Raw genomic sequence first — 22,216 nt, 5'->3', positions numbered from 1 at the left:
TTCCTTAGATCAGCATTGTGTCGGGCTTCACATACAACTACGGATGCTGCAGGGTTGGCACATCTCCATTCTGTTTACTGTTTATTCAGAGGAAGTCTGTGAGTCAGAAGACCGACTGTATGCATGTTCACCAGAATGTAATGAGTATGTAAGTAGTGTGCGCGTATGTGTGTGTGTGCATGTGTGTGTGTGTGTCTTTGTGCGCATGCTGCTGGGGAAGCAATGCTGCAGTGCTTGAGCATTGACAGGATAAAGTAGGGCACGGCGAAGCACAGGCTCACAGGACAGCTGCATTGCAGACGGCCCTTGAGGGAGTGGGAGTGAGTAATGGAGAGCTGGCGGCTCCCATCCCCAGCAGTACCAGTGGATCCCTCCGCCATTCATACCCTACTGCCTCACTGGCCCATTCACAGAACCAGTTAAGGAGGAGCTGACTGTCTCAGGGAAAACACAGCCCACCTTATTACCTTACTTATAGTAACCCCTTTCCTGCCGTCTCGCGCTTTGTTGTTGCACGGCAGTGTGTGGTGTCCTAGATGAGGATGGCAATGACGTGCATACATGTGTGTGTGTGTGTGTGTTTTGTTCCATACCTGTGTATTCAAACTATGCCATATTATGTCAAGTTGATGTGGCACAATGATAGCACGTGTGTGCGTGTGTGTTAGCCATAGCAAGAGGCCTATGTATATTGTTGCTCTGATTCTGTGTGCCAATCACACACACATGGTGGATTGTTACTCCACACAATGCTCTTCTGGGGTCCATCAGCAGCTTCAGGGCCACCGCACTGTGGACAGAGCTCACTTTAAACCTACACATAAAAAGTAAATGCTGTGATCTGTTGGTCACTGTTTGCAACCGCATCGAGACTATATGACTTATTCCAGAAGTAGGGCAGGATGTGATCACTTGGGCACGTGCAGGTCATCACATCTGATGTCCACAGCCCTGAAGTCAAACGTCGAACGGAATAATGGCAGCTCTACAGACATCTAGTTGCACGCACACACACACACACTCCTGTGATTCCTGTTTACGTGACCCCACTCACGCGACTTAAACCCCCCTGAACGCGTCAGTCACCTGATCCAATGCCGGCACGCGAACATTACGTGCCGTGTGTACGTGCAGCATGAGTGGGGTCCCCGGTCCGCAGCGGTGTGTGCTGTTCGGTTCTCCAGTGGAAGAACTCGCTGTGCTATGATGTGCTGATGGTTACAGCTGCCCGCCCGCCTGCCTGCCTTGATTTGTCATAATGCAGAGTGGGGGAAGGGGCGCCTGTTTCCTCTGCAGCACTGCAGGTACGGAGCCATGGGCAGGACGGAAGGGAGAAGAAAGAAAAAAAAGAAGAAGAAGAAAAAAATAAAAAGAAGCTGTGGGGAGCTGCAGAAACACTCGTCGCCCGCCCCATTAAGTCCCCCCGGAGCTCAGTTCCCGCGACCCGAGCCCGGGAGCAGGTTCGCCGGGTAACAAGCCCCCCGCATAGCGGCACACGCTGTGCCGGTACTGACTCCGAGCTTATAACGACACCGGCGTGATACACGGCGGACCGCGCGCGCGCGCGCACACACACACACAGACACACACTATGCAGGAGCTGAGGAGTGGGCGTGTTTGGGTAAACATTGTAAACTACCGCAAACAGAACCAGGTGTAGTTTCAGGACGGCCGCCGGACTTCGAGAAGGCGAATGCGGTCGTGTTTTGATCTGGTTGCGCCGACTTTCTCCGGAGAGACTCCTCGCGCGGCGCACCGAGTTCAGAGCCACAGGCTACTTGGTCTTATTCGTATCATCATTAATATTACCGCGACATAGCCAAATAACGAATGATAATAACAACACTACGATAAGGGACGAGCGTTTATGAGCAGGACCGCGTCTCGAGGCGCCAAACGGGAACTAGGGCGTCTGTTTACCGGCGGCACGTGCGCACAACGTCTCGGCGGTATTTGTCATTTTACTGCAGGCTGAGATAGCAGCGACTACGAGAAACACGGGGAAAGTGTGTATGTGTGTGTGTGTGAGAGGTGAAACAAGTGAACAGGAGGAGGGGACTATTAGACGAAGAAGAGTATAGTGAGCGGTCTTCCTCCCCCTCTCTCTCTCTCTCTCTCGCGCGCTCTTTCCTCACGTCGCTCTTTTCCCTCACTTTGTTCTGTTGTTGACGAGTCTTCTGTTGAGATTGAGATTCAGTCCACACCAAGGATCTATATTTTTTTGTGTTGTTTCTCCGTGTAACACCATGCAGTAGCCTGACCGTTGGGCTGTGGTGGTGGTGATGGGAGGGAAACTGCAATTTGAGTGAAATGCAGCTTTGGCTGGACTTCTTTTGGGTCAGGATGCCTGTGAATGACACCTGCTTTTCCTAAAAGACAAAAGAGGCAGTACTTTTTTGGCTTTGAGGTGGACTCTACCAATGGAAAATAAGATAGAAGGTTAGACGCGTTAAGTATGGCTGTAGTGTTGTGTTTGTGTTTGTGTTGTTTTCGCATTCTGTGCCTTTCTCGTGAATGCCAGAGGAAGTTGAAGTTACACGTGTCCCCCCCCCCCTCTCCCCCCTCCAACACCCCGCATGTGTATAGTTGCTGTTTCTTGACGTGGTCCAACTGTTTCTGTGCTGGAGTTTTTGAAGAAAAGGTCTATTTGTGCCACATGCTTTCTTCAAGTGTTTCATGTGACTCTGCCTCGTTGCAGAGCACCGGAGAGTTGACGTTGATAGTAGCCCAACTCCTGACTCACGACTAGTGCTTTAGCATATTAAAGTCTCCTCAAGACGCCAACGAAATAATCAGTATTTGCTTTCTTGGTATTTTTGGATAACAACGGAAGTTTTACTTAAAGCTCTCGTGCGCCTGTTTTTTTTAATATATATATTTTCCTGTATACTTTCGGCACAGCCTGCAGCCTCTCACATGTGAAAGATTCCGGATTATTTCCTGACAGTTCTCGTCTTGTTTGGTGTGCTGAACTCTTTAGACACCGTGTCTCAGGCTGGTGTCCTTAAACTGCCAGCTGTGCGAGTGCTGTTGCACGTGTTGTTGAAAGTGTGGCAGTTGCTCTAGCGCATTAGAGGGTTGTCGCATCCCTGAGTGCTGCTCGGGTTATCGGGGCCAGCGAGTCGTCGGTAAAAACAAACATATATATTTCCGCTGTTGTTTTTTTATATATATAGATGTATAGTTCCGATTGCAGTCGATGCCGCATATTATCAACAGCATTGAGTAAGAAACAGGTGAAATAGGGCGACGTATTAAAAAAAACGCACGTTGCTCCAGCCGCCACTTCCATCGCGAGTGCAGCGTTTCAGCACCACAGACCTCTGGACAGCGACTTCACGTTAACCCCGTTTTGTCTTCAAAGTTTGCTTCGGTTGAGCTCTTTGTTTTCACTGAGTGAGAGAAATGCAGCTTTACGTTTGTCTACCTGTTGCTTTCCTGTGAAGTTATGAGTCCTTTATTCAATGCATGGAACAATATGCATTGCTTCTAATGTAGCCATGTGAAAGAGAACTGTGAAAGACACAATACAACAGACCAAAGTTACAAAGTCATGGACAATATGTTTTGAAGAAGTTGCTTTTGCATGTTGTACATAGATCATATTCGTTTAATGTCGTGATACAAAGTTACGCTATGTTTTGGCCACGTTAATGCAATGTGGTTTACTTAGTATAATTAGCAGCATGGAGAACAATCCCGATCCTTCTTCCACTGCACAAATACATGTATTAGTTGTACAGGAGCAGGACTTTTGCCCCCTCTTTATCATAACCACAAATACAATTGTGTATTGCTGTGTGGGAGTGTGTGTGTCTATATATATATATATGTATATGGCCAAAATCTATCATATATATATATTTATTTATTCATATATATTTATATGGCCAAAATCTATCACCATAATATGCATCATAATATTATTTTTCCTGGTAATTAAATAGTCATATATTTGACAAATAAAACATGCTTCGCCTTTTTAATTGTATTAAGACCTTGAGTGTAAAATGAACATTAGTTAAGTTGATTATACATGCATGCACACAAAAACAGACTTTTCAAGACAGTAGTTTGATTGAAAAGAGTTTGATCAATTATAACACATGATTTCATCAAAAACAATTTAAAAGACGCTAAATTATCAAACTGACTTATCGCACAGCCCTAGTACATATGTATTTGCAAGAAGTGTGTTTGCAAGAATGATTGGATGCATGTCGAGGGAGGTATGTGTATGTGTATATGTAACCATTATATGATCTGTGTGCATTGTATTTGTCATGGGGGCATGAACATGCAGGCTGTGAAATCAGATTCACCTCCAGGTACGTTAAAGACCTGACTACCTAGCTATCGATCCATCTAGAAACATCGAATAATATAAAAAAGAAAAACAGTATTATTAGTTGATGTAATTTTGGAAACTGTGTTGCTGTCGCTGTTGAAGTAATAACAGAATAAATAGCAATAGTAATAGTAGTAGTAACAGCAGCAGTGATGTGGGAATGCTTACAACTCAAGGTGATGGATCACCCCAGACAAGAGGTTTTAAAGAGACACGTTTCAGGAGAAACTTTGTAGAGAGCACATCATTTCTGACTTTTATTGTTGACTATTATTATGTGATAGCTTTCTTTTCACAGCGATGTTACATCTTGCCTATCTAATGCAATTTAATATAATCATTTATTGAAGCCTTACAGTAGCACATGTAGTTTGTGATTGACCTGTCAAATAGGTGTCCAGTCAAGCCTTTGGTACGTTTTAAAGCAATAGTTTGTGGTTTGCAGTCGGTTACATTGTACTATGCTATCTTGTGGGATGTGAAATATGCATTATATTGTGAAATATGCATTATATTGTCTGTCTGCTAACAGACTCCAGTCTGCCTATTTAGAGTAGCACAAAGGGATCATTTATTTTGCTGTAATCTAAGCTAATTGAACAGTATATTAATAGCTATAATCCAGGGAAGGTTCTTCTTTTATGCTTTGTTTTAAATGTTGTAATGCGCTTATTAAATGCAGGTTCAGTCCCTGTTCACGCTGTGAAGTTGTATCCCTCTGAGTTGTCATGACACCATAATTAAAATAAAGGGAGTTATATACATGCTTTCAAACCAAACGTGCATTATATCACATTCGAGATATAAGATTGCTGTGCAGTCTACTGTACAATAAACCATCGATAGGATATGTATGTGACAAAAGACTGGAAATCTAATTTTGAATTCAATGTTGAAAAAGATTTGGAGGGAAAGGGAGGACAGGCTCATAAATCCTGTGAGTGCATTTAGCCTAACTGTGTTGTCTTACTATTAATGGGAGGCTTTGGAGACTTCCTGTCCCCTGGGTTGTGGTGTTGTACATCAGATTGATTTATCTTGGAAATTGTTTCCCCACTCATCTCTCAGTTGCCTGAATCTGATGTGTCAAGCAGTATCTAGTTGTTTATGCCAACAGATATCTAACGATATGCACATGTTACTGCAGCGTCAATCTATCACGAGTCAAATTTCCCTAGTTTACAAGACAAAAAGCCAATACTGCGTTACCCTTTTAGTGGGATAGTGGATGATGGTAAATCCCCATGGTGTGTACTCTTGGCATTTTACCCTTCAAAATGACACAATGTATCCACTCAGTGTTCAGACTAAACTCCTATTGACCTATATAGCTGAACAAATGCCAGTAGGTCAAGAGCGTCTTCACCTTTACGGCAGGATATAAAAAGTATCATTTGAGCATTGTGACCTTTATTTGTGGTCATTAAACTTCTGTATATGGTTGTGAATAAATTCTCTATGGAGACAGCGGGGAGACAGTTACTCCGATAGGACTTAAAGCAATGTGTTCCACCTGTTGTAATTCGGTGATACATTGCAAGAGAAGAAGTGTTGAGATGCAGACACGTTGCTGGTTTTAACTTGTGTTTCTAGACGTGAAATCCAGACGTTGACATGAATGGCGAGTGCCTTGTGTTTAGAAGGACTTCTGCTGTTGTGAACAGGTTGCACAGTGTTGTATGTAAGACCAGGAAAAGCGATATGACATTAGCCCACTGGCAACCGATGTTGGCTTGAGGGACAGGGTATACAAAACATGGACAATCACCAACTAGAGAGACGACGGCAGACGTGTTTTAGAGCACTGCAATGGCAAAAATCTAAACTACATCTGTACGGTATGACTGTCGTGGTTATGTGTTAGTTTTTGGTTTCTGGGTGATTCCATTTCTTGCACCAGATCAAAAAACATTCGGTTTTATGTGAATTGGAAAACTCCCAATTGCATCTGGGTGTGAATGTGAACGAACGTGTCCGTTCATGTGTGGATGGATTTGACGACCTGCTCCTCACCTCCGCCCCATGACCCCGAACAGAATAAGCCGTATCGCAAATGGATTGATAGAGATTGATTTGATGCCATAAAAACAGCGTGTGGAGAAAAGAAAGATGTCTCTTTGAACAACTGAAAGCTTCTGTTATCGCTTTGCTAATCAGAAGAAAACGGGAGAAAAAAAGAACAAGGGAGAAACAATAGATGGAATGCCACAACCGCTCATTTCGCTGTTTGAAACGTAAAGTCAGCCTTTGATCAACAGACAGCTATGTGTTCCAGCTGCGAGGGCTGCTGCCAGATGGCCTGGCCCCTCACCCTCCACAATCACAAATGCCAGCCCCTGTCAGTCAGCTCACACAGAGAACCAGGGGGAGGCTGGCCTCCGGGCCCTTCTGCTGGGTTACATATCAGAAGCTGACTGGCTGCAGGCCGATAATGAGGTCCGCCACTAAACTTGATTGGCACGACCACAAGCAGAGGTTTAGAAGTGAGGATTAAAGATTTCTCTCCCCCACTATTAGAAGTTCACTATACGGATAACCCCCAATCCCTGTCTTCTCATCTCACTTTCACCCTTGTTTTTGTTTTTTTGTACCTGTAATCTCTCCCCGCTGTCTTCTTCATCCCTTCAAGCTGATCTCGCTCCCACTGTGCTCCTCAGGAAACAGCCCTGTGTCATTCCTTCCTTCCGCTATCTGTCTGTATGTCAACTGTTTTCACGGGGAGCTGTGCTGCAATGTCCCGGAGATGAAGCGGATCATCTTGGAGCAGGGCGGTGACATTGTGCGGGTTTAAACCTGGATGCACCCGCCCTCTGCGCTCCACTTCTCTCAGAGGACGGGAGTGTCCTTTGAGGGAAGCAACAGGAGATCCACCGACCATCAGGCGCTAGATTTATTATGCGGACGGTATACTTTTCTGCAGAGCTAACTACTAGACGTGTGACTTTCCCCATTTAGCCTGGCTTCTTAATCTGGATGACAGGACCAGGTCAGAGACCAGTGTCTGGTGGATCCCACGATGAAAACTCTATCAATTTATTCTTATGAAAATCGGTCCCAAGGCGAGGGGCAAAGTAACTCATTTGTGTTATCGGTCGTGAAAGTTCAAGACCTCTTTTTTTTCACATTCTAAATAAATAGTGTATTAGCCAATGCAAGTGTCCCTCTATTATAAGACCTAGACTGCGGTATTTTCCCACAGGTTTTCCTCTCTAAGATAGGACAAGTCTGGTCATCATTTAGCAGCGTACTCCCTGGAATTTCAAAAAGCATACTGTAATTGTTAAGTAATAAACTGTACCGATAGAAATACTTCATTCTCTTTGAGGTCCTCATTAAAGTAACTTTCACTGGATAACATGAAACACTCAACAGTATGACTCACAGTACATATGAGTTCAGGTAGATACAAGTGTGAGAAATGATGGAGCATGATTATCTGTGTAGTTTTGATTTAGGAATGTGAATTGCTATATGTTATGAGTCCTCTCTCCTTTCGTATTTTGTATATACATTTTGGATGGAGAAAGTTAGCCGGGGCAGAAGTCCAGCAGGGGAATACATCTCCAAAAAACAAGCGTAAGAGATGTCTTGTAAATATCCACAAGCGAGTGGAATCAAACTTAGCTTTGCTTCGGAAGGCACATCAGTGGCATGGCAGCTGTGAGTTCACACCTCCGCTACCTGATCAACTTCCATTCAAGTGTTGTCAACATAATGAGTGGTGCTCTGCCCCATTTTTGCACCCGACAGTTTTTCTCTCTCTCTTTTTGTTTAAATTAGCCTGTCACAGTTTGCCCTAAATGGGTGAGAGTGACCACGTCTGCTGCCACACATCGTCACAAGGGAGTAAACCGGAGTGTGGGAGGGCGTTGACGACGTCACGGTGTTGTTATGGTCCTGTTTGGCTGCCCACCTTCCATGTCTCCTCCCTCTCCCCTCCCACTCGTCTCTACCCCCATCCTCCCTCTGCAGTGGACGTGCATCGCATTTGGAGCAGCAGGCAGCAGGTGGAGATGACATCATCTGCACTGCAGCACACTGCAGCACTGGGTCTGAACAAAGACATGTCAGCCTACCGCTAACTACCCCCCCCTCTCTCTCTCTCTCTCTCTCCATCTCCCTCTCCATCCCACGGTCTCTGTCCTCCACCCCCCCCCCCCCAACCCCTCCCCCCTTGTCAGCCAGAGGGAGTGGGGGGAGCGTAGCCTTGTACAAAGTCAGGTTGTTGTGCTGTGACCTATCTCAACCCTCTGATTCCCCTCCTTACACAAGGACTCCGTTTAGAATGGGGCCCACAAATGTTTCCCTCACCTGTTTCCACAAGTCACCATGTAGAAAGGTGAAGATGGAGCCCACATAGGAAGAAGCACTGCGAGCGCTCCCGGCATTTTTTTCCCCCTGCTTGATAAGCGAGTGATCGGCCGATCCGACGGTAGACGGTCGACAGCTCGCACAGATTCCTCAGTGGTGTCCTCCATGCATTATTCTAGTTGCGGCATGTTGTCACTGAGAGCACTAATTTACCATCCTGGGACATTTTGTTTTTTCTGTCCAACGATCGCAGTTATTTGACCTTGTTTGCAAAGGCTTATGGGAGGTCTGACTGTGGCATTACCTCCCCATGGAGCCCTGAGCCTTGACTGCCAAGATACCGTAAAGCTCAAATGTCACCAGGTCGTGCTGTGCAGTCATTAGGTCCCCACCTATGGTGTCAACAGTGAGAAGAGAGAGTAGGGCCAAGTACACAAAAGCACAGCAAAGAAGATTTATGGACTCTCTTTTTTCCATTGTTTGCCTTTTCTCTTTCCAAATCTTTTTTTCCAATTATTTCCTTTTGCTGGAATACGGAGTCCTTCCCCTCCCCATCATCAATAAGCCAATAGCACGCAGGCAGACCATACACACACAGCCATGTTCCTGTCGCCTAGTTACCACTCTGCAGCAGGTTGCCACAGAAACGGCCTCATAGTGGCTAAATGGGGAATGCTAATGCGGTCTTCTGTACTCTCTGCTGCAGTGGGCTCGCTGTGCCCATCCCATTCCACTGTCTGTACACAGCATACTGTGTGTGTGTGTGTGTGTGTGTGTGTGAGAGAGTGTTTGTAGTGTGGTCCCCTTAATGTCTGAGTGAAGCTGATGTCTTGTAATCTTACATTGCAACAGGTTTAATATTGCAGTGTGGCGATCATAACCTTTCTCATTTCTCACTTTGCAGCCCTGGTGTCTGTTTCACTAATTCCAATACATTTTAGCCGTAAAAAGTTATTTGCTCTGCCCTCTCCCCACTAAGGTATTGAATTATGCAGTGTGCTCTATATTTCCTTGCAAGGCAAAGAAACCTGAGCAGAGACAACCCATGGAAAACTACACTGATGGACAACACAGGGTGCACCGCAGTAGTTAACTACCTGAGTACCATGTAAACACTCTGGAGTCGGATACACCCCCATCCATTCTGATGTATGGAAAGCTGTGTTCGATGGGCTCTGGATCGGTGCATTTACTGATTTATTCAGTCCTGGCAGCTTCTTAGTCCATACAGGCGCATGGACCGGGGCTGGGATGGGACTCCGTGGCCATGATTGAGTGTACTTCATCAGCTGGAGAGGGCCGTCTGCTATACACTCCCCTCCAGAGCATGTCTGAAGCCCTTTGTGAAAGGGCGGACACATTTTACATGCCCCCACTCGTTGGCCAATCGTTACACCTGTATTAGTCTGCCGGGGCTGTGTTTGAGTGGTGCGGGACGAGACGGCAATAAGAGTTTAGTGATGGCGGCCATTAGCGGGTGATTGATGGGCTTTAAAGGTTATTTTAGTCAAGCCAATGTTTTCACGAAGTCAATGATTGATGCTATTGTTTTCACTCACACTCTGGGGAGATTAATAATGATTATACGGGTGTTTTATGTTACAGCCGAACGTAGAACATTACAGTAACTTTCCATCAGCTTTGCTGTAACTCGGAAATGGGCCAATGCATTTGCTCCTGAATGGTTGATTGTACGCCTCATGATGTTGAGCCCCAAGTCACTGCGACAGTCGTATTGCTGCTCAGAGCAACATATTTGGTGCAGCTTGTGGTGCATACCGTGTGATCGTTTGTCTTGTCAGGACGCAGGGCTGTTTGTGTGCTGGTAATAGCAAACACAGACATTTTTTATTCATTTTTTTTTTTTCTCCGCACACCGAATGCTACTTGTGTGCTGACGTGTTCTTCTCGTGTGTCCCACTGTTTGCCTAGATAACCAGTTCAGAATGTCTATCCTGGAGCGCCTGGAGCAGATGGAGAGGAGGATGGCGGAGATGGCCAGCCACCAGCAGTCGAGCAGTGCGGGGAGTGGCGGAGCTGGGGGAGGGGGAGGAGGAGGAGGAGGGGGAGGAGGAGGAGGCGGTGGCGGAGGAGGAGGTGGAGGCAACAACAGCCAGTCACAGGTAAAAAGCCACATCGAGCGACTCATTTGTTGTGCATGGAGACGTACATGTGACGGTACACGGCAAGCGCATTGGGTTTTGTCATTATTGATTGCCACAAGTACCGTAGAACTACATGGAACATAACTGATGTTGTTGTTGTCAAGAAGGCGTATAACGACAACCAATAACGATCTGCTCCTCTGTGTGTGTAAGTGTTTATCTGGTCAGGCCAGCAGCTCTTTTGAGAGTCGTGTCGTTGTGGTCTGTGAGAAGATGATGAGCAGAGCTTGCTGGGCCAAGTCCAAACATTTAATCCACTCCAAGACCTTCAGAGGCATGACCCTCCTTCACCTGGCTGCGGGCCAGGGCTACGCCACCCTCATCCAGACACTCATCAAGTGGCGGTGAGAACAAAGCACTCAGCACGCTGTGTTATAGCGGCTTGGATTGTAAACATATACACGATGTAATACTAATTGTTTTTCTCTCTTTCGTCCAGCACCAAACACGCTGATAGTATTGATTTGGAGTTAGAGGTGGACCCTCTCAATGTAGATCACTTCTCCTGCACGCCTCTGGTAAGAGAGCTGAAGTTAACATGTTTAAAACAGTGTGATGAGAGAAACCTGTCGTCACTGTAAATTAATGCTTTTTTTTAACAGCCTGGTGGAACCCATTAACTTTGCTGCTTTTTCTTTTTTTTGGTCTGTTTTCCATCCAGATGTGGGCATGTGCGCTGGGTCACCTGGAGGCGGCGGTGGTCCTGTATAAATGGGACAGACGTGCACTAGCCATCCCGGATTCTCTGGGTCGCTTGCCCCTCTCGATCGCCCGATCTCGCGGCCATACCAAGTTGGCGGAGTGTCTGGAGCAGCTACAGAGGGAAGAGCAGCAGCCACCGGTCCCTCTACCGCCCGCAACTCGCATGTCTTTCTCCCCGGCCCCCGACACCCCCACCACAGACAGCTGGATGGTCAACTGGGCAAACAACAGTGGAGTCGCACCCAGTGGCAAGAAAGGGGGTCCTGCCACCACGACCACCACATCCAGCACTACAAGCCTCAACCCAGGCCAGTAGAGTTCTCATACTATACATTAGTTAGGTCAGGGGTCAGCAACTCACAGCTTTTTAGCCCCTCTGTTTGCAGCTCTCTAAAGCTTTTTAAAAATTTAAAAATCATATATATATATATATATATTTATTTATGTTTTGACCAGTGGACAATCGTTTAAAGGGAACACCTCTTATCTTTGAGTTTGAGCTTTGACTGTCACTGAAAATAACAAAAATGTAATATTCGCTGTCAAGTGTGGTTCCCTGCAGGTGGCTCATCATGATATGCAGAGCCCCGCCTTTGTTAAACTGTCAATGGATAAATTAAAAAAAGAAAAGTCCTGGAGAAAAAGAGAGAGTTTAATTCTGTGCGGACCTACATAGTCGTCTGATTGATTGACCAGTGTATTTTTTTCCTACTCTTCATAAGAGTTTGATTTTGTTATAACCGGTAAAATAGTAATACAATGTCAACAATTGTCTTTATTCTGGTTCCATAATTTCATAAAATCAACAAACTATTGTTTTTGCATATATAATATGACTTTATATATATAAAAACTTTATAAGCTGTGATATCAAATAGCTTTTGCGGCTCCGGACACATTTTACTTGGTGGAAAATATAGCAAAATGTCTCGTTGGATAGGAAAGGTTGCTGAACCCTGAGTTAGGTGGATAGCCTCACATAAGTCACAGTAAGATCCCTTTCATTCTATCTTTGTTTGTGTATTATGCGACTAATTATTACATGTTGTGTTTTTCGCAGACTTGAGAAGGCCCAGGTCAGAGCCCTCCAACTACTACAGCAGCGAGGGCCAAAGAGACCTCCCACTCGCTAAAAAACATAAACCCAACCCAGAACTGTTTCAGACCCGGCCCGACAAGGCCATGTCCGTCCCTCTGAGCCTGGAGCAGCAACAGCCCCACAAGCTGTCCTCTGGTCCCAAGAGCCTGTCCTCGGAGGGCCTGAGCTCAGACAAGGGCCTGTCTACGGGAGGCAGCGCGGGGACCACCAGATGGACCTCCAGAGAGAGCTTCTCTAGCAGCGGCATGGGGAGGAAGGCGTTGGGCGTCAGTGGAAGCAGCAGCTTGGGGAAGGAGAAACTGGTGAACCGGTTGCGGCAACGGGAACAGCTGGGCATGCTGGTGATAGCTGACAGGGAAATGGCTGATGCAGAACTATTATCCTATCGGGAAGATCTGGAGAACCAGGACTGTCTCACACAGATGGATGACCTGCAGGTGAGAGTGAACAACTGTTTTAGCTGTCAGCTAAATGTGTAGAACTTGGCACTACAAGCCACAGATGAAAGATTCTAAATAATTTAGGCCAAAAACATATTGCTTTTGATTTTTTTTAAAAGCCTACATTACAGAAACGACAGAAGATAATATTAGGCCTTCGTGTAGCTGATGATAAGATACATGGAAAGAAACTATCAAGGGGGAAATCTGATAAAACTAGTCTCCTCACTTTAGAGTAATTGTTCTGTGAAGTTTGATTTAAAAAAATACAAAATTGTAGTTTATAATATAAAGTTCTGATATTATGTATACATATTTTATTTGAGGGAGGCTGCAGTATGATTATTTTTGTGGCACCACTTTGGAAAGCGGTACGCAAATTCATTTAATTGTCACCCGTGACCAAAGCGTGGCGAGATGAGACTCCACTCAGACATCACCGCACCATGCAGCCTCTTTTATGTCCGCCTTCTGCATTGGGTAGGCTGCATGCACCAGGCCCACCTGGCGCTCTGTCGATGACCATCACTGCAGAATAAACTCTATATTGATCCCCTTCCATAGCCAAGGGATTCTTTCAGCCATCCATCTCAAGTTAACTCCTCCTCCAAAAGATGAAGTGCTGGATTAGTCATTTTAACAGCATCACTCGTCTTCATTCCACTCTATTGGGCTTTGTCATATGGGCAAAAAGATGTCTAGAATATGTCACCAAAATAGGTTGACACTCTACTGTATATGGTGATAAACTTTAAAAATCTGGCTCCACTCTTTTATCTTTATCTCAACCAAACAGGCCAATATGATGACTCTGGCAGAGCACATCATTGAAGCAACTCCAGAGAGAATCAAAAGGGAGAACTTCACCGCAGCAGACTCCGTGCCCTTAGACACGTCGGGGGTCAGCAACACCATGAACTGGCTGGCCAACTACCTTGGAGATGTGGAACAGCTGCCGAGCATCATGCACCTACGGTAAGGAGCACCGTGGGGCGGGAAATAGCAGATACGCGTGTGTGTGTGTGTGTGTTCTCCCCACTGCATTCATCCTTCTTTACTACCCAGGTATTGTCCTGAAAGGTTTCCACTTTGTGGGAGTAAAATGGACAATAAAAAACAAACACTGTGAAAAACACATTTATATGCAGCACTTACTGTAAGGTGCCAGTTTAAGGTCAGAGTGAAAAGTGCCACAAACTGTTGAAATAGGATATTTGTATTATGCATCAAGCCTCAATAGATCATGAACAAATTTAGAACCGTGAAATGTCCATTTGAAAAGAGAGGCTGTTAAATTTGATGGAGGGGAAGTCGCCCAGAATTACTTATTATCCGTTTCAGTGTTACCTTTCAGAACTTAATTTACACCAACGACAGTTTGCAGGCAGTCAAATAGAAAAGTACTAATTTGAACCAATAAACGCTTTTTTGTTCCTTCGCTCTATGCGGCATAAAACCTCTGCACACAGTGTATAAATATAATACATTGTTGTATTTGTTGTGACTTTAGTCCTAAAGAACGAAACTGGTCATACGTGTGAGCGTGGGGTAGATGGGTGTCGCGTAAGCTTAAATGCTACATGCTTTATTCACACGCTGAACATACGTACAACCAACAAAAGAATTTGGAAAAAAAGCGAACATATCTGTCATCTTCTATCCGCAGATCTCTTTACAATGAACCCTTGAACCCAGCATCCAACCCCAGCCTCAGTCCTGGGGGGTCTCCACTGAGAGAGGGACCCCAGGAGAGGTCTGCGCTCCCGTCCCCGGCCGACTGGAGTGAGTTCATCAATGCCTCCAACAGCAAAGTGGAGCGAGACCTGGCCCAGCTGACTCTGTCAGATCCAGAGCAGAGAGAGCTGTACGAGGCCGCCCGCCTAGTCCAAACTGCCTTCCGCAAGTACAAGGTACAGGCCCGGCCCTCGGGTGCCTATGCTGTGTGTCCTGCAGCCCGCAGTGAAGGGGCTGTTCTGTTAGGACTGGTATTATTAGATGGTTTTGCTTTTGGCTTTTGGAGACATGTCGAAGGGTTTCATTTCTTCATTTGGTTTCCGAGCCATGGAGCTCCGATTGTTGCAGTAAAGTTCAGGGTTGTGATACATGTTCATTAGAACTTTTTTGTTCCGGCGTAAACTGTTTCTTATTATTCACAATGTTCTATCTCTCTACCGCTGTCTCGTTCTCTGTTCCTCTGCTCACATACACATTACAACATAAACAAACAAATATATATACATCCAAAAATGTCCCTGTGGTTTCAGCATGGGGAGGTGCCTTGAGCAGAGCATGGCCTTGCTTAGAGGAACGACTGCACTGTCCCCCGTATCCCTGCTCCAATTAGACACAGTTAAGCTTCTGTTCTCCTCTCTCTCTCTCTCTGTGTCGCTGTTTCTCTCTCTAAGTTAGGTGTATGGAGCCTGCTACTGCCTGTTTTTAACTAGCTTCCACACACACACCAGTCCTCCCCCTCCCCTCCCCCAACCCGCCCGATCCCATTCCTCAACTCGCTACCCCACCACCACCACCACCCCAGCTACTTTTAATGAGTTTTTCATATCACAAACTGTTCCCTGTCGTTTACAGTTTACAGTTAAGCCCGTCTACCAGCTGACACTGAGGTGGACCTTTTAATCGCTCACCCCTCTTCCTCCCAACTGCTCACCTGGGGGCCAGTCCCCCCCCCCCCCCCCCCAGGTGTGGACTCAAGCCAGGGTGGCAATCACATGTCGGCCACCGGGAGAGACTTCAGGGAGACTTGACGCAGCCGCCGATATCCTGTGTGGGCTAAAAACGTCGGTTCATTTGTGACCTCTGACCTATCCACCTCTGCTCTCCAACAGGGGCGTCCGCTCCGAGAGCAACAGGAAGTAGCTGCTGCTGTTATTCAACGTTGTTACAAGAAATACAAACAGGTAGGCACCACAACCGCATCGACGTGTTCCTGACATGGTCACATATAATAAGGGCTTTTGTTTACGTGCTCCAATGTAATTACTGTGTATCATAGTTTTTGGGAGACATAAATCTCCATGAGTGAACAAACTAAATACTCTTGAATGTCTTCATTTAATTTTTTTTTTTTTTTAGTGTATAGGATAGTGTATGTTAGTCCACCATTTACAATATGTTTCCCTTTTCTGTTTGCAAGCTAACATGGATAGCCTTGAAGGTAAAGATTTTTCACTACCAGCCGCTAAATTAGTTGCCGAACTGCGTTCCCCTACCGCGGCGTGAACCCGCGGCACCATTGCAGTATTCACACGCAGCAAAGCATGACATATCGTCTCGTTTTCTCCTTTCGCAGTATGCACTTTATAAGAAGATGACGCAGGCCGCCATCCTTATCCAGAGTAAATTCCGGAGCTACCACGAACAGAAGAAGTTTCAGCAGAGCAGGAGGGCTGCCGTGCTCATTCAGCAATACTACCGCAGCTACAAGGAGTTTGGCAGGCTGAAGCCGCACCACCGCGGGGCTGCTGCTGCCCTGGTGCAGCACAAACTGAGGTAGACGACGCACAGCCACGTACCGCCGGCCAAATACTGCAAGATACTAATCCTGCTCAATACAGCAGGATTATGAAGTGTGTCTTTCCTCAAAATGATCTGCATGGAGTTCATGAAGGATAACTAGATTCATTCAATAAGTCATTTAGTGTCTGCACAGGCACATTTACATATTCACAGATGTGTAACTTTTGCTCTGCAAACAGTTCGACATGATTCTCTTTCTGGTGTTTCACAGAGGTAGTCTGCTCACAAAGAGGCAGGATCAAGCTGCCAGGAAGATCATGAGGTTCCTGCGCCGCTGCCGCCACAGGTAGAGCCCGACGCTGACTCACACATACACCAACATAGTCATGTATGCACACGTACACACGCAGAACTTTACATAAAACGCCCCATTCAGATTTAATGCACGGGTTGGCTTAGAAGGAGGGTTAGGGGTAAAAGCTAATCAGTAAGACTCCGTAGAAACTACCTCTAGTTCCATAATCTTGCCCGTCTCTCAGCTCTTCTTTCTACTCGGTGTTATGTGTTTGAATTGTTTTTGTTGGACACATTGGGTGGTAACACCGAAGCTCCACCCCCCTTCCCCTCACTGTATTTGGCCCCTCCCCACCCGTCCTCGCCCCCTCCCTCACAGTGCCTACTGTGTGCTAATAGCTGTCTGGTATTGTTTTGCTGTTTATGCCAAGCCCTTTGATGGACCATAGACTGTTCAAGCGGGTGAGTGCAGCCTCAGCAACTCAGTTCGTGCCTCCCTCTCCCCCCCCCCCCCCCTCTTTCTCTTTCTCGCTCTCGCTCTCTATCTCTATATCTCTCTCTCTGTTATTCTATATGCCTCTGTCTCCCCCTTATCTCCCTCTCTGTCTCTCACTCTTCAATAATACAGTTATCTCCTCCTGAGGTCTCGGCCTTTGCATTCTCTTCCTCCTTCCCCTCACCTTCATTTTTCTCTTTTTGCTCTTTCTCTCCCGTCCCCTCCTCCTTTTTCCATCACTGTTGCTTGATGCCTGCTTGCATGACGGCTGCCAACTGGAGCCACAGGTGGACTGAGAAGCTCAGATTAAAAAGCAGAAACCGATCTTGAACTAACCAAATGCTTATGAATGACAAAATCACTGCAACACTTAACAGGCACTTCTCTGACTCTCTTTGTCTCTGTCTTTCTCTCCTCGGGAAAAATGTACTTTTTGTTCACATTGTTTTTTGTTTTTATTTGACTTTCATGTGTGGTTATGCGGACGGACAGTTTGAGAGAACGGGAAGCTTTTCTTTTCTTTTTTCAATCCTGTTTTATTCTGCATGTCAAGTGGGGACACCGATGAGCCTTGCTCCTCTACTCCGAGGCATGCTGTGGGCCTGCTGCTCCTCAAGTAGTTGTGTGTCTGTCTCACCGGCTGTGTGTCCTGTTTCTAGCCACTCGACAGACTGAGAGAGGGACTCAGCCCCTCTAATCTCCGTTAACTAAAACTGTGTCAAACTGTCGAATGTACTATGCCCATAAAACAAATGCATTTAAAGAATACAGCGTGAAAAAAGACAACGCTGAAACTGGAAACGGCTCAGAACCTCATATATAGCATGTATAGAGGTTTGAGCATTTCAGTATTTTCACAAACATTTAACCTCCTTTGCTGTTGACATTCATATTTCATGTTTTTACTCCTTTACGCATCTGCAGGAAACAATCCTTAAATAGGGCGCCAGGCTTTTAGAGGGATTGTTGATGCAACCACCTCTTAAGGCAGCGATATAGGTTAGGAAGCTGTAACAGCATATAGGTCACAGAACAAAAACAATAGATTCCTCCACCCTTTGGGACTGAAACGCAGGGCCGTAATGGATTCATACCTCCAGGGAGTACTCTAGCTCGGCATGGGAGGACCCAACACACACACACACACACACTGTAACTAACCCTGTATCTACGCAGTCGTCCACTTTTCTATACCTAAATGCTGCAGTAGGTACCTTCCGCTAAGAATAAGATAATAAGGTTAAACCCATTACACGATGGTGGTCGATGTTATGGAATCAATTGTTCCATTTGAAAGCGTAGCACGCACGAGACGGGCGAGCCGCGTTCTGCTGATCCACTTGAGACGCGTGCCTCTTCTATGAACCCAGCTTCTGGTGGAATTCTTTTGTGAGCTGCCAGACAAATGCATTTATGAAGACTTGAAATATGAGTTGGTTTTTTTCCCCCCCAGAAACGGAGAAATCTTCTCTCCGACTTGACTGATGTGTTTGGAAATACTTCTTAGTTCTTTTGGGGATTTTTATACGTGGAAGGGACCTTGACCTAGTCCATAAACATTTAGTGCAGTGATTAATGCGTTTCATCATTAACCAGCTTGCTTTATAATGAAGATGGACATTTCTAAATGACATTCTCATCTTTATTTTCAATAATCACCGGAGTATGCGCCCCATGCTCTGAGGCACCGGTGTCACATTCTGCATTATGAGCAAAACGGTGTTTCAGGGTGCCGTGTGTCACTTTGAAATGAGTAGCATTAACTTAAATAATAAATGCATTTATTGTCATTATGATATCATTACCATATTGTGTTGGGACACTTCAAAAATGAAATTGCATGTCAAGATGTCTCGTATTTATTGTGCCACAAAAGTGCATTTAATCCTAACGGTGATAGATTAACACGGTAATGATTCTGTAATTGTGCTCTAATTATTCTCTGTTGTTCATTCCGTAGTGCAAGTTCAATTCAGTCTTGACCAACACTTCCTTTCATAGCCGGGAGCAGTTCCCGAGGATCCGGGCCGACGGGATGTTGTTCTGGCTGGTTCTGGCCGAACAGTGCGATACTGTTCGGCCTGTGCTGGTCCGGATGAGCGTGTTCGTAGAAACCAATGTCGTCGGTCTTATATTCATGGACGCTTGTCTCTCTCTGTGTTCCAGGGTGAAAGAATTGAAAAGGGCCAGGGAACATGAGACCCCTCAGAAGAGCCCCCTGGAGATGTGACATCACTCTCCTGACTCCTCCTTTCTTTTTTCGTTTGAACCCGAGACATTTTACAAGAGAAATGGGGGGGGGGGCATCAATGCCAGCACTGCGAATATTACTACTCCTGCAGTGTTACTGGTTCAACTACTATTACATGTACAACATTTTTTCACACATCTATTCTTTCCACTGACTTGGTTTTGGTCGGAGAGCGGCGACTTCGGGATGATAAACTAAAGGGGTCGGGGGTGTGGGGGGTGTGGGGGGGGGGATGCAGAACATTTGCTTCATATGGCATTTTTGTTGCACTTTTTTCCATGGATTGCTTTGTCTTTTGTGGAATATGAAGAGGTTTTAGGATGGTGTAGGAGGCGAACGCAGGACATGCCTGAGGAGGTCTGTGAAACAGGAGGACCTCAAGACGTAAATTAAGGCTACTGCAGAAGATCTCAGAGGATAGGGGGAGACCGCGCAGAAAGACACTCTGGGCTCTTATTGTGTTTTAAGTGACCAATCAATTCATTTGAGGAAGGATTTTTTTTTAACCAAATATATTGGTCACACACACACACACACACACACTTCTATCCACTGCTGTAGATTATATAATATGATATTCAATTTAGCTCAACGATTCCCGCTGTCCCACTGTGCTCTACCCCACCGGTCTGCCCACACGGGTGGAGCTACGAATGAATGTAGTCCGGGGTTTAGCCATGCAGAAGCAGATGGGGGGGATACAAAATATTTTTGTTTTTGCCATTTCTTTAAAAAAAAAAACTATGCTTTATGGTATATATTGTCACTTTATTACTTGAATTTGTTCCATACTGCCCAATGTATTTGTTCCATCATGTCCAATGTATTGGTGATCTGTATCTTCAGACTCTATGTTGTTGAATCCTACCAAGAAAAAAAATGCATGACTTCTTGGCAAGAAAAGTCTTTGCTTGTGTGCTTACGGTCTAGTCTTTCAGCCTATCCTCCGATTATCTCTTTGTTTCCATCTTATCCCCCATAAGTTCTGTCATCTCAGTAATGAAGCTATCCCCGTATTGTCCCGTTTCTTTTGGTTTTGCTTCGTTCAGTTGATTGATCCTCTGAAAGCGAACAAGAGAAAAGAACTTGCCTATTTTGTGTTGTAATGGTTATTGGTCATGCAGTTTATTACTGTTCTTTTTAAATGAACTTCAGAGCCTGTGAGGGTTTTTGAGGGGAAGATCACATACATTGCCTTGACGTCTTAGAGATTCTTTGAGGGGTCCCTAAGCTTGTCCCAAAATAGGGGTTTGACAAATCCATATTTTTGACAATTGAGCGATTACTGTATATAAAGAAGGCTGAAAGTACGTAGGAAAAAAACATTTACCCAAAAGGGATTGTATTTTAGAAATATATTATTTTATTCATTAAAAATGGGTCAAAACAGGTACGAGACAAAAACAGAATATTTGTATAGTTTTGTTTGAATGCCTAAGAAGTATGGTTGTATTGTTTGTATATAGTGTAAATACCTGGGATAAAAATGAGCTATGTGCATGAAAAGTATGAACAGAGTCAAAAAGGGAAAGAAAACAAAACAACAGCAGTAGTGGCTATGCTCTGTAAAATTAAAACTATTTCACTATTAGAGTATTTTATTTTATTTTGATTGTTCTTGAGAAGAACATTTTGCTAAAGCATGATAGTATTGCAATATAAAAAGTTAAAAAAAATACTGTATTTAGAGTTAGGAGATGTCTGCATTATCATAAAACAAGTATGGTTATGTTTACAGTTTTTTTGTTTTTTGTTTGTTTTGGGCTACCACAAATCTTTTGCCAATGGTGCCAAGGTATGTGAATGCTATATAGCTTAAGAAGAGAATTAAGTTAATGTTTGCAGAACAGATAATCATACAGTGAAACACACACTAGCACTGAAGACCATGAGATCACAAGTGGTCGAGGCTCACTAGAACAATAAGGTACACCGGTTGCAGAGGGAGTTGTATGTAAGCAGAATGCATTGTAAGTCTGTCACGTCTCCACCATTCCCACAGATAACCGACGCATTTGACCATCACCGAATACACAGCAGAGTTTACATTTTATTTTTGTTGTCATTGCAAATGGAATGTGTTACTGAGGTATCTCGCCTGAGCTTAAAGATTGGCAGCCTTGTCCATGGTGTTCCTATAAACTTAAAAGCGATCCATGTAATTGGTCTCTGTCACTGAGAAAGATTGAATTCTCCTCTTTAACTGTACACTACATTGCAGCAAGCATTGATTTATCAATTATTGGCTGATCCCTGTAGTAAACTGGTGGCAGGATGTTCCTAGAACGATCAGTTTGAATTCGAAGACGACAACAAAAAGCACCGTGATCAAGGCTGCCAAGGTCTAAAAAAGACCATGTGTTCCATGTCAAAATGAACAAAGAAATGGATGTCTAGTTGAAAAATATGTGTAGCATACTGTACATGACTGGATTTATTTGTCAAGCAGCTGAAAACATTTGCAAAACGAACTGTTTCGACAGTCAAAGGTGCTAAGCCGATTCTATCCGGAAGGACAGCACTAAAAGTTGTCACTTGCTTCGATGCAGGGTCAATGAGCCAAAATGACTGTAGTAACTTATGTGTAAAACAGTGCACTGGTGCCATTTATTATGATGAGGCATAAGATGAGTCTT

The 22,216-nt window shown here is 45.0% G+C and overlaps 1 protein-coding gene across 1 annotated transcript in view; it reads left to right on the top strand.

Moving 5' to 3' along the window:
* camta1a (calmodulin binding transcription activator 1a) overlaps nucleotides 1–19,739 on the top strand; it is a 299,603-nt gene extending 279,864 nt beyond the window's left edge. The window contains exons 12-24 of the mRNA XM_056422729.1: nucleotides 10,592–10,782; nucleotides 10,978–11,168; nucleotides 11,264–11,342; nucleotides 11,486–11,834; nucleotides 12,587–13,062; nucleotides 13,862–14,040; nucleotides 14,732–14,975; nucleotides 15,909–15,980; nucleotides 16,217–16,237; nucleotides 16,373–16,572; nucleotides 16,811–16,885; nucleotides 17,265–17,318; nucleotides 19,496–19,739. Of these exons, the coding sequence (XP_056278704.1) occupies nucleotides 10,592–10,782; nucleotides 10,978–11,168; nucleotides 11,264–11,342; nucleotides 11,486–11,834; nucleotides 12,587–13,062; nucleotides 13,862–14,040; nucleotides 14,732–14,975; nucleotides 15,909–15,980; nucleotides 16,217–16,237; nucleotides 16,373–16,572; nucleotides 16,811–16,885; nucleotides 17,265–17,318; nucleotides 19,496–19,559 (2,195 nt within the window). The 3' untranslated portion in view covers nucleotides 19,560–19,739. The remainder of the gene's footprint in view (nucleotides 1–10,591; nucleotides 10,783–10,977; nucleotides 11,169–11,263; nucleotides 11,343–11,485; nucleotides 11,835–12,586; nucleotides 13,063–13,861; nucleotides 14,041–14,731; nucleotides 14,976–15,908; nucleotides 15,981–16,216; nucleotides 16,238–16,372; nucleotides 16,573–16,810; nucleotides 16,886–17,264; nucleotides 17,319–19,495) is intronic.
* Nucleotides 19,740–22,216: the final 2,477 nt, after the last annotated feature.

The sequence above is a fragment of the Pseudoliparis swirei genome, chromosome 9, assembly GCF_029220125.1.
Source record: "Pseudoliparis swirei isolate HS2019 ecotype Mariana Trench chromosome 9, NWPU_hadal_v1, whole genome shotgun sequence".
NCBI lineage: Eukaryota > Metazoa > Chordata > Actinopteri > Perciformes > Liparidae > Pseudoliparis > Pseudoliparis swirei.
This window is presented reverse-complemented; position numbering and strand designations above follow the sequence as displayed.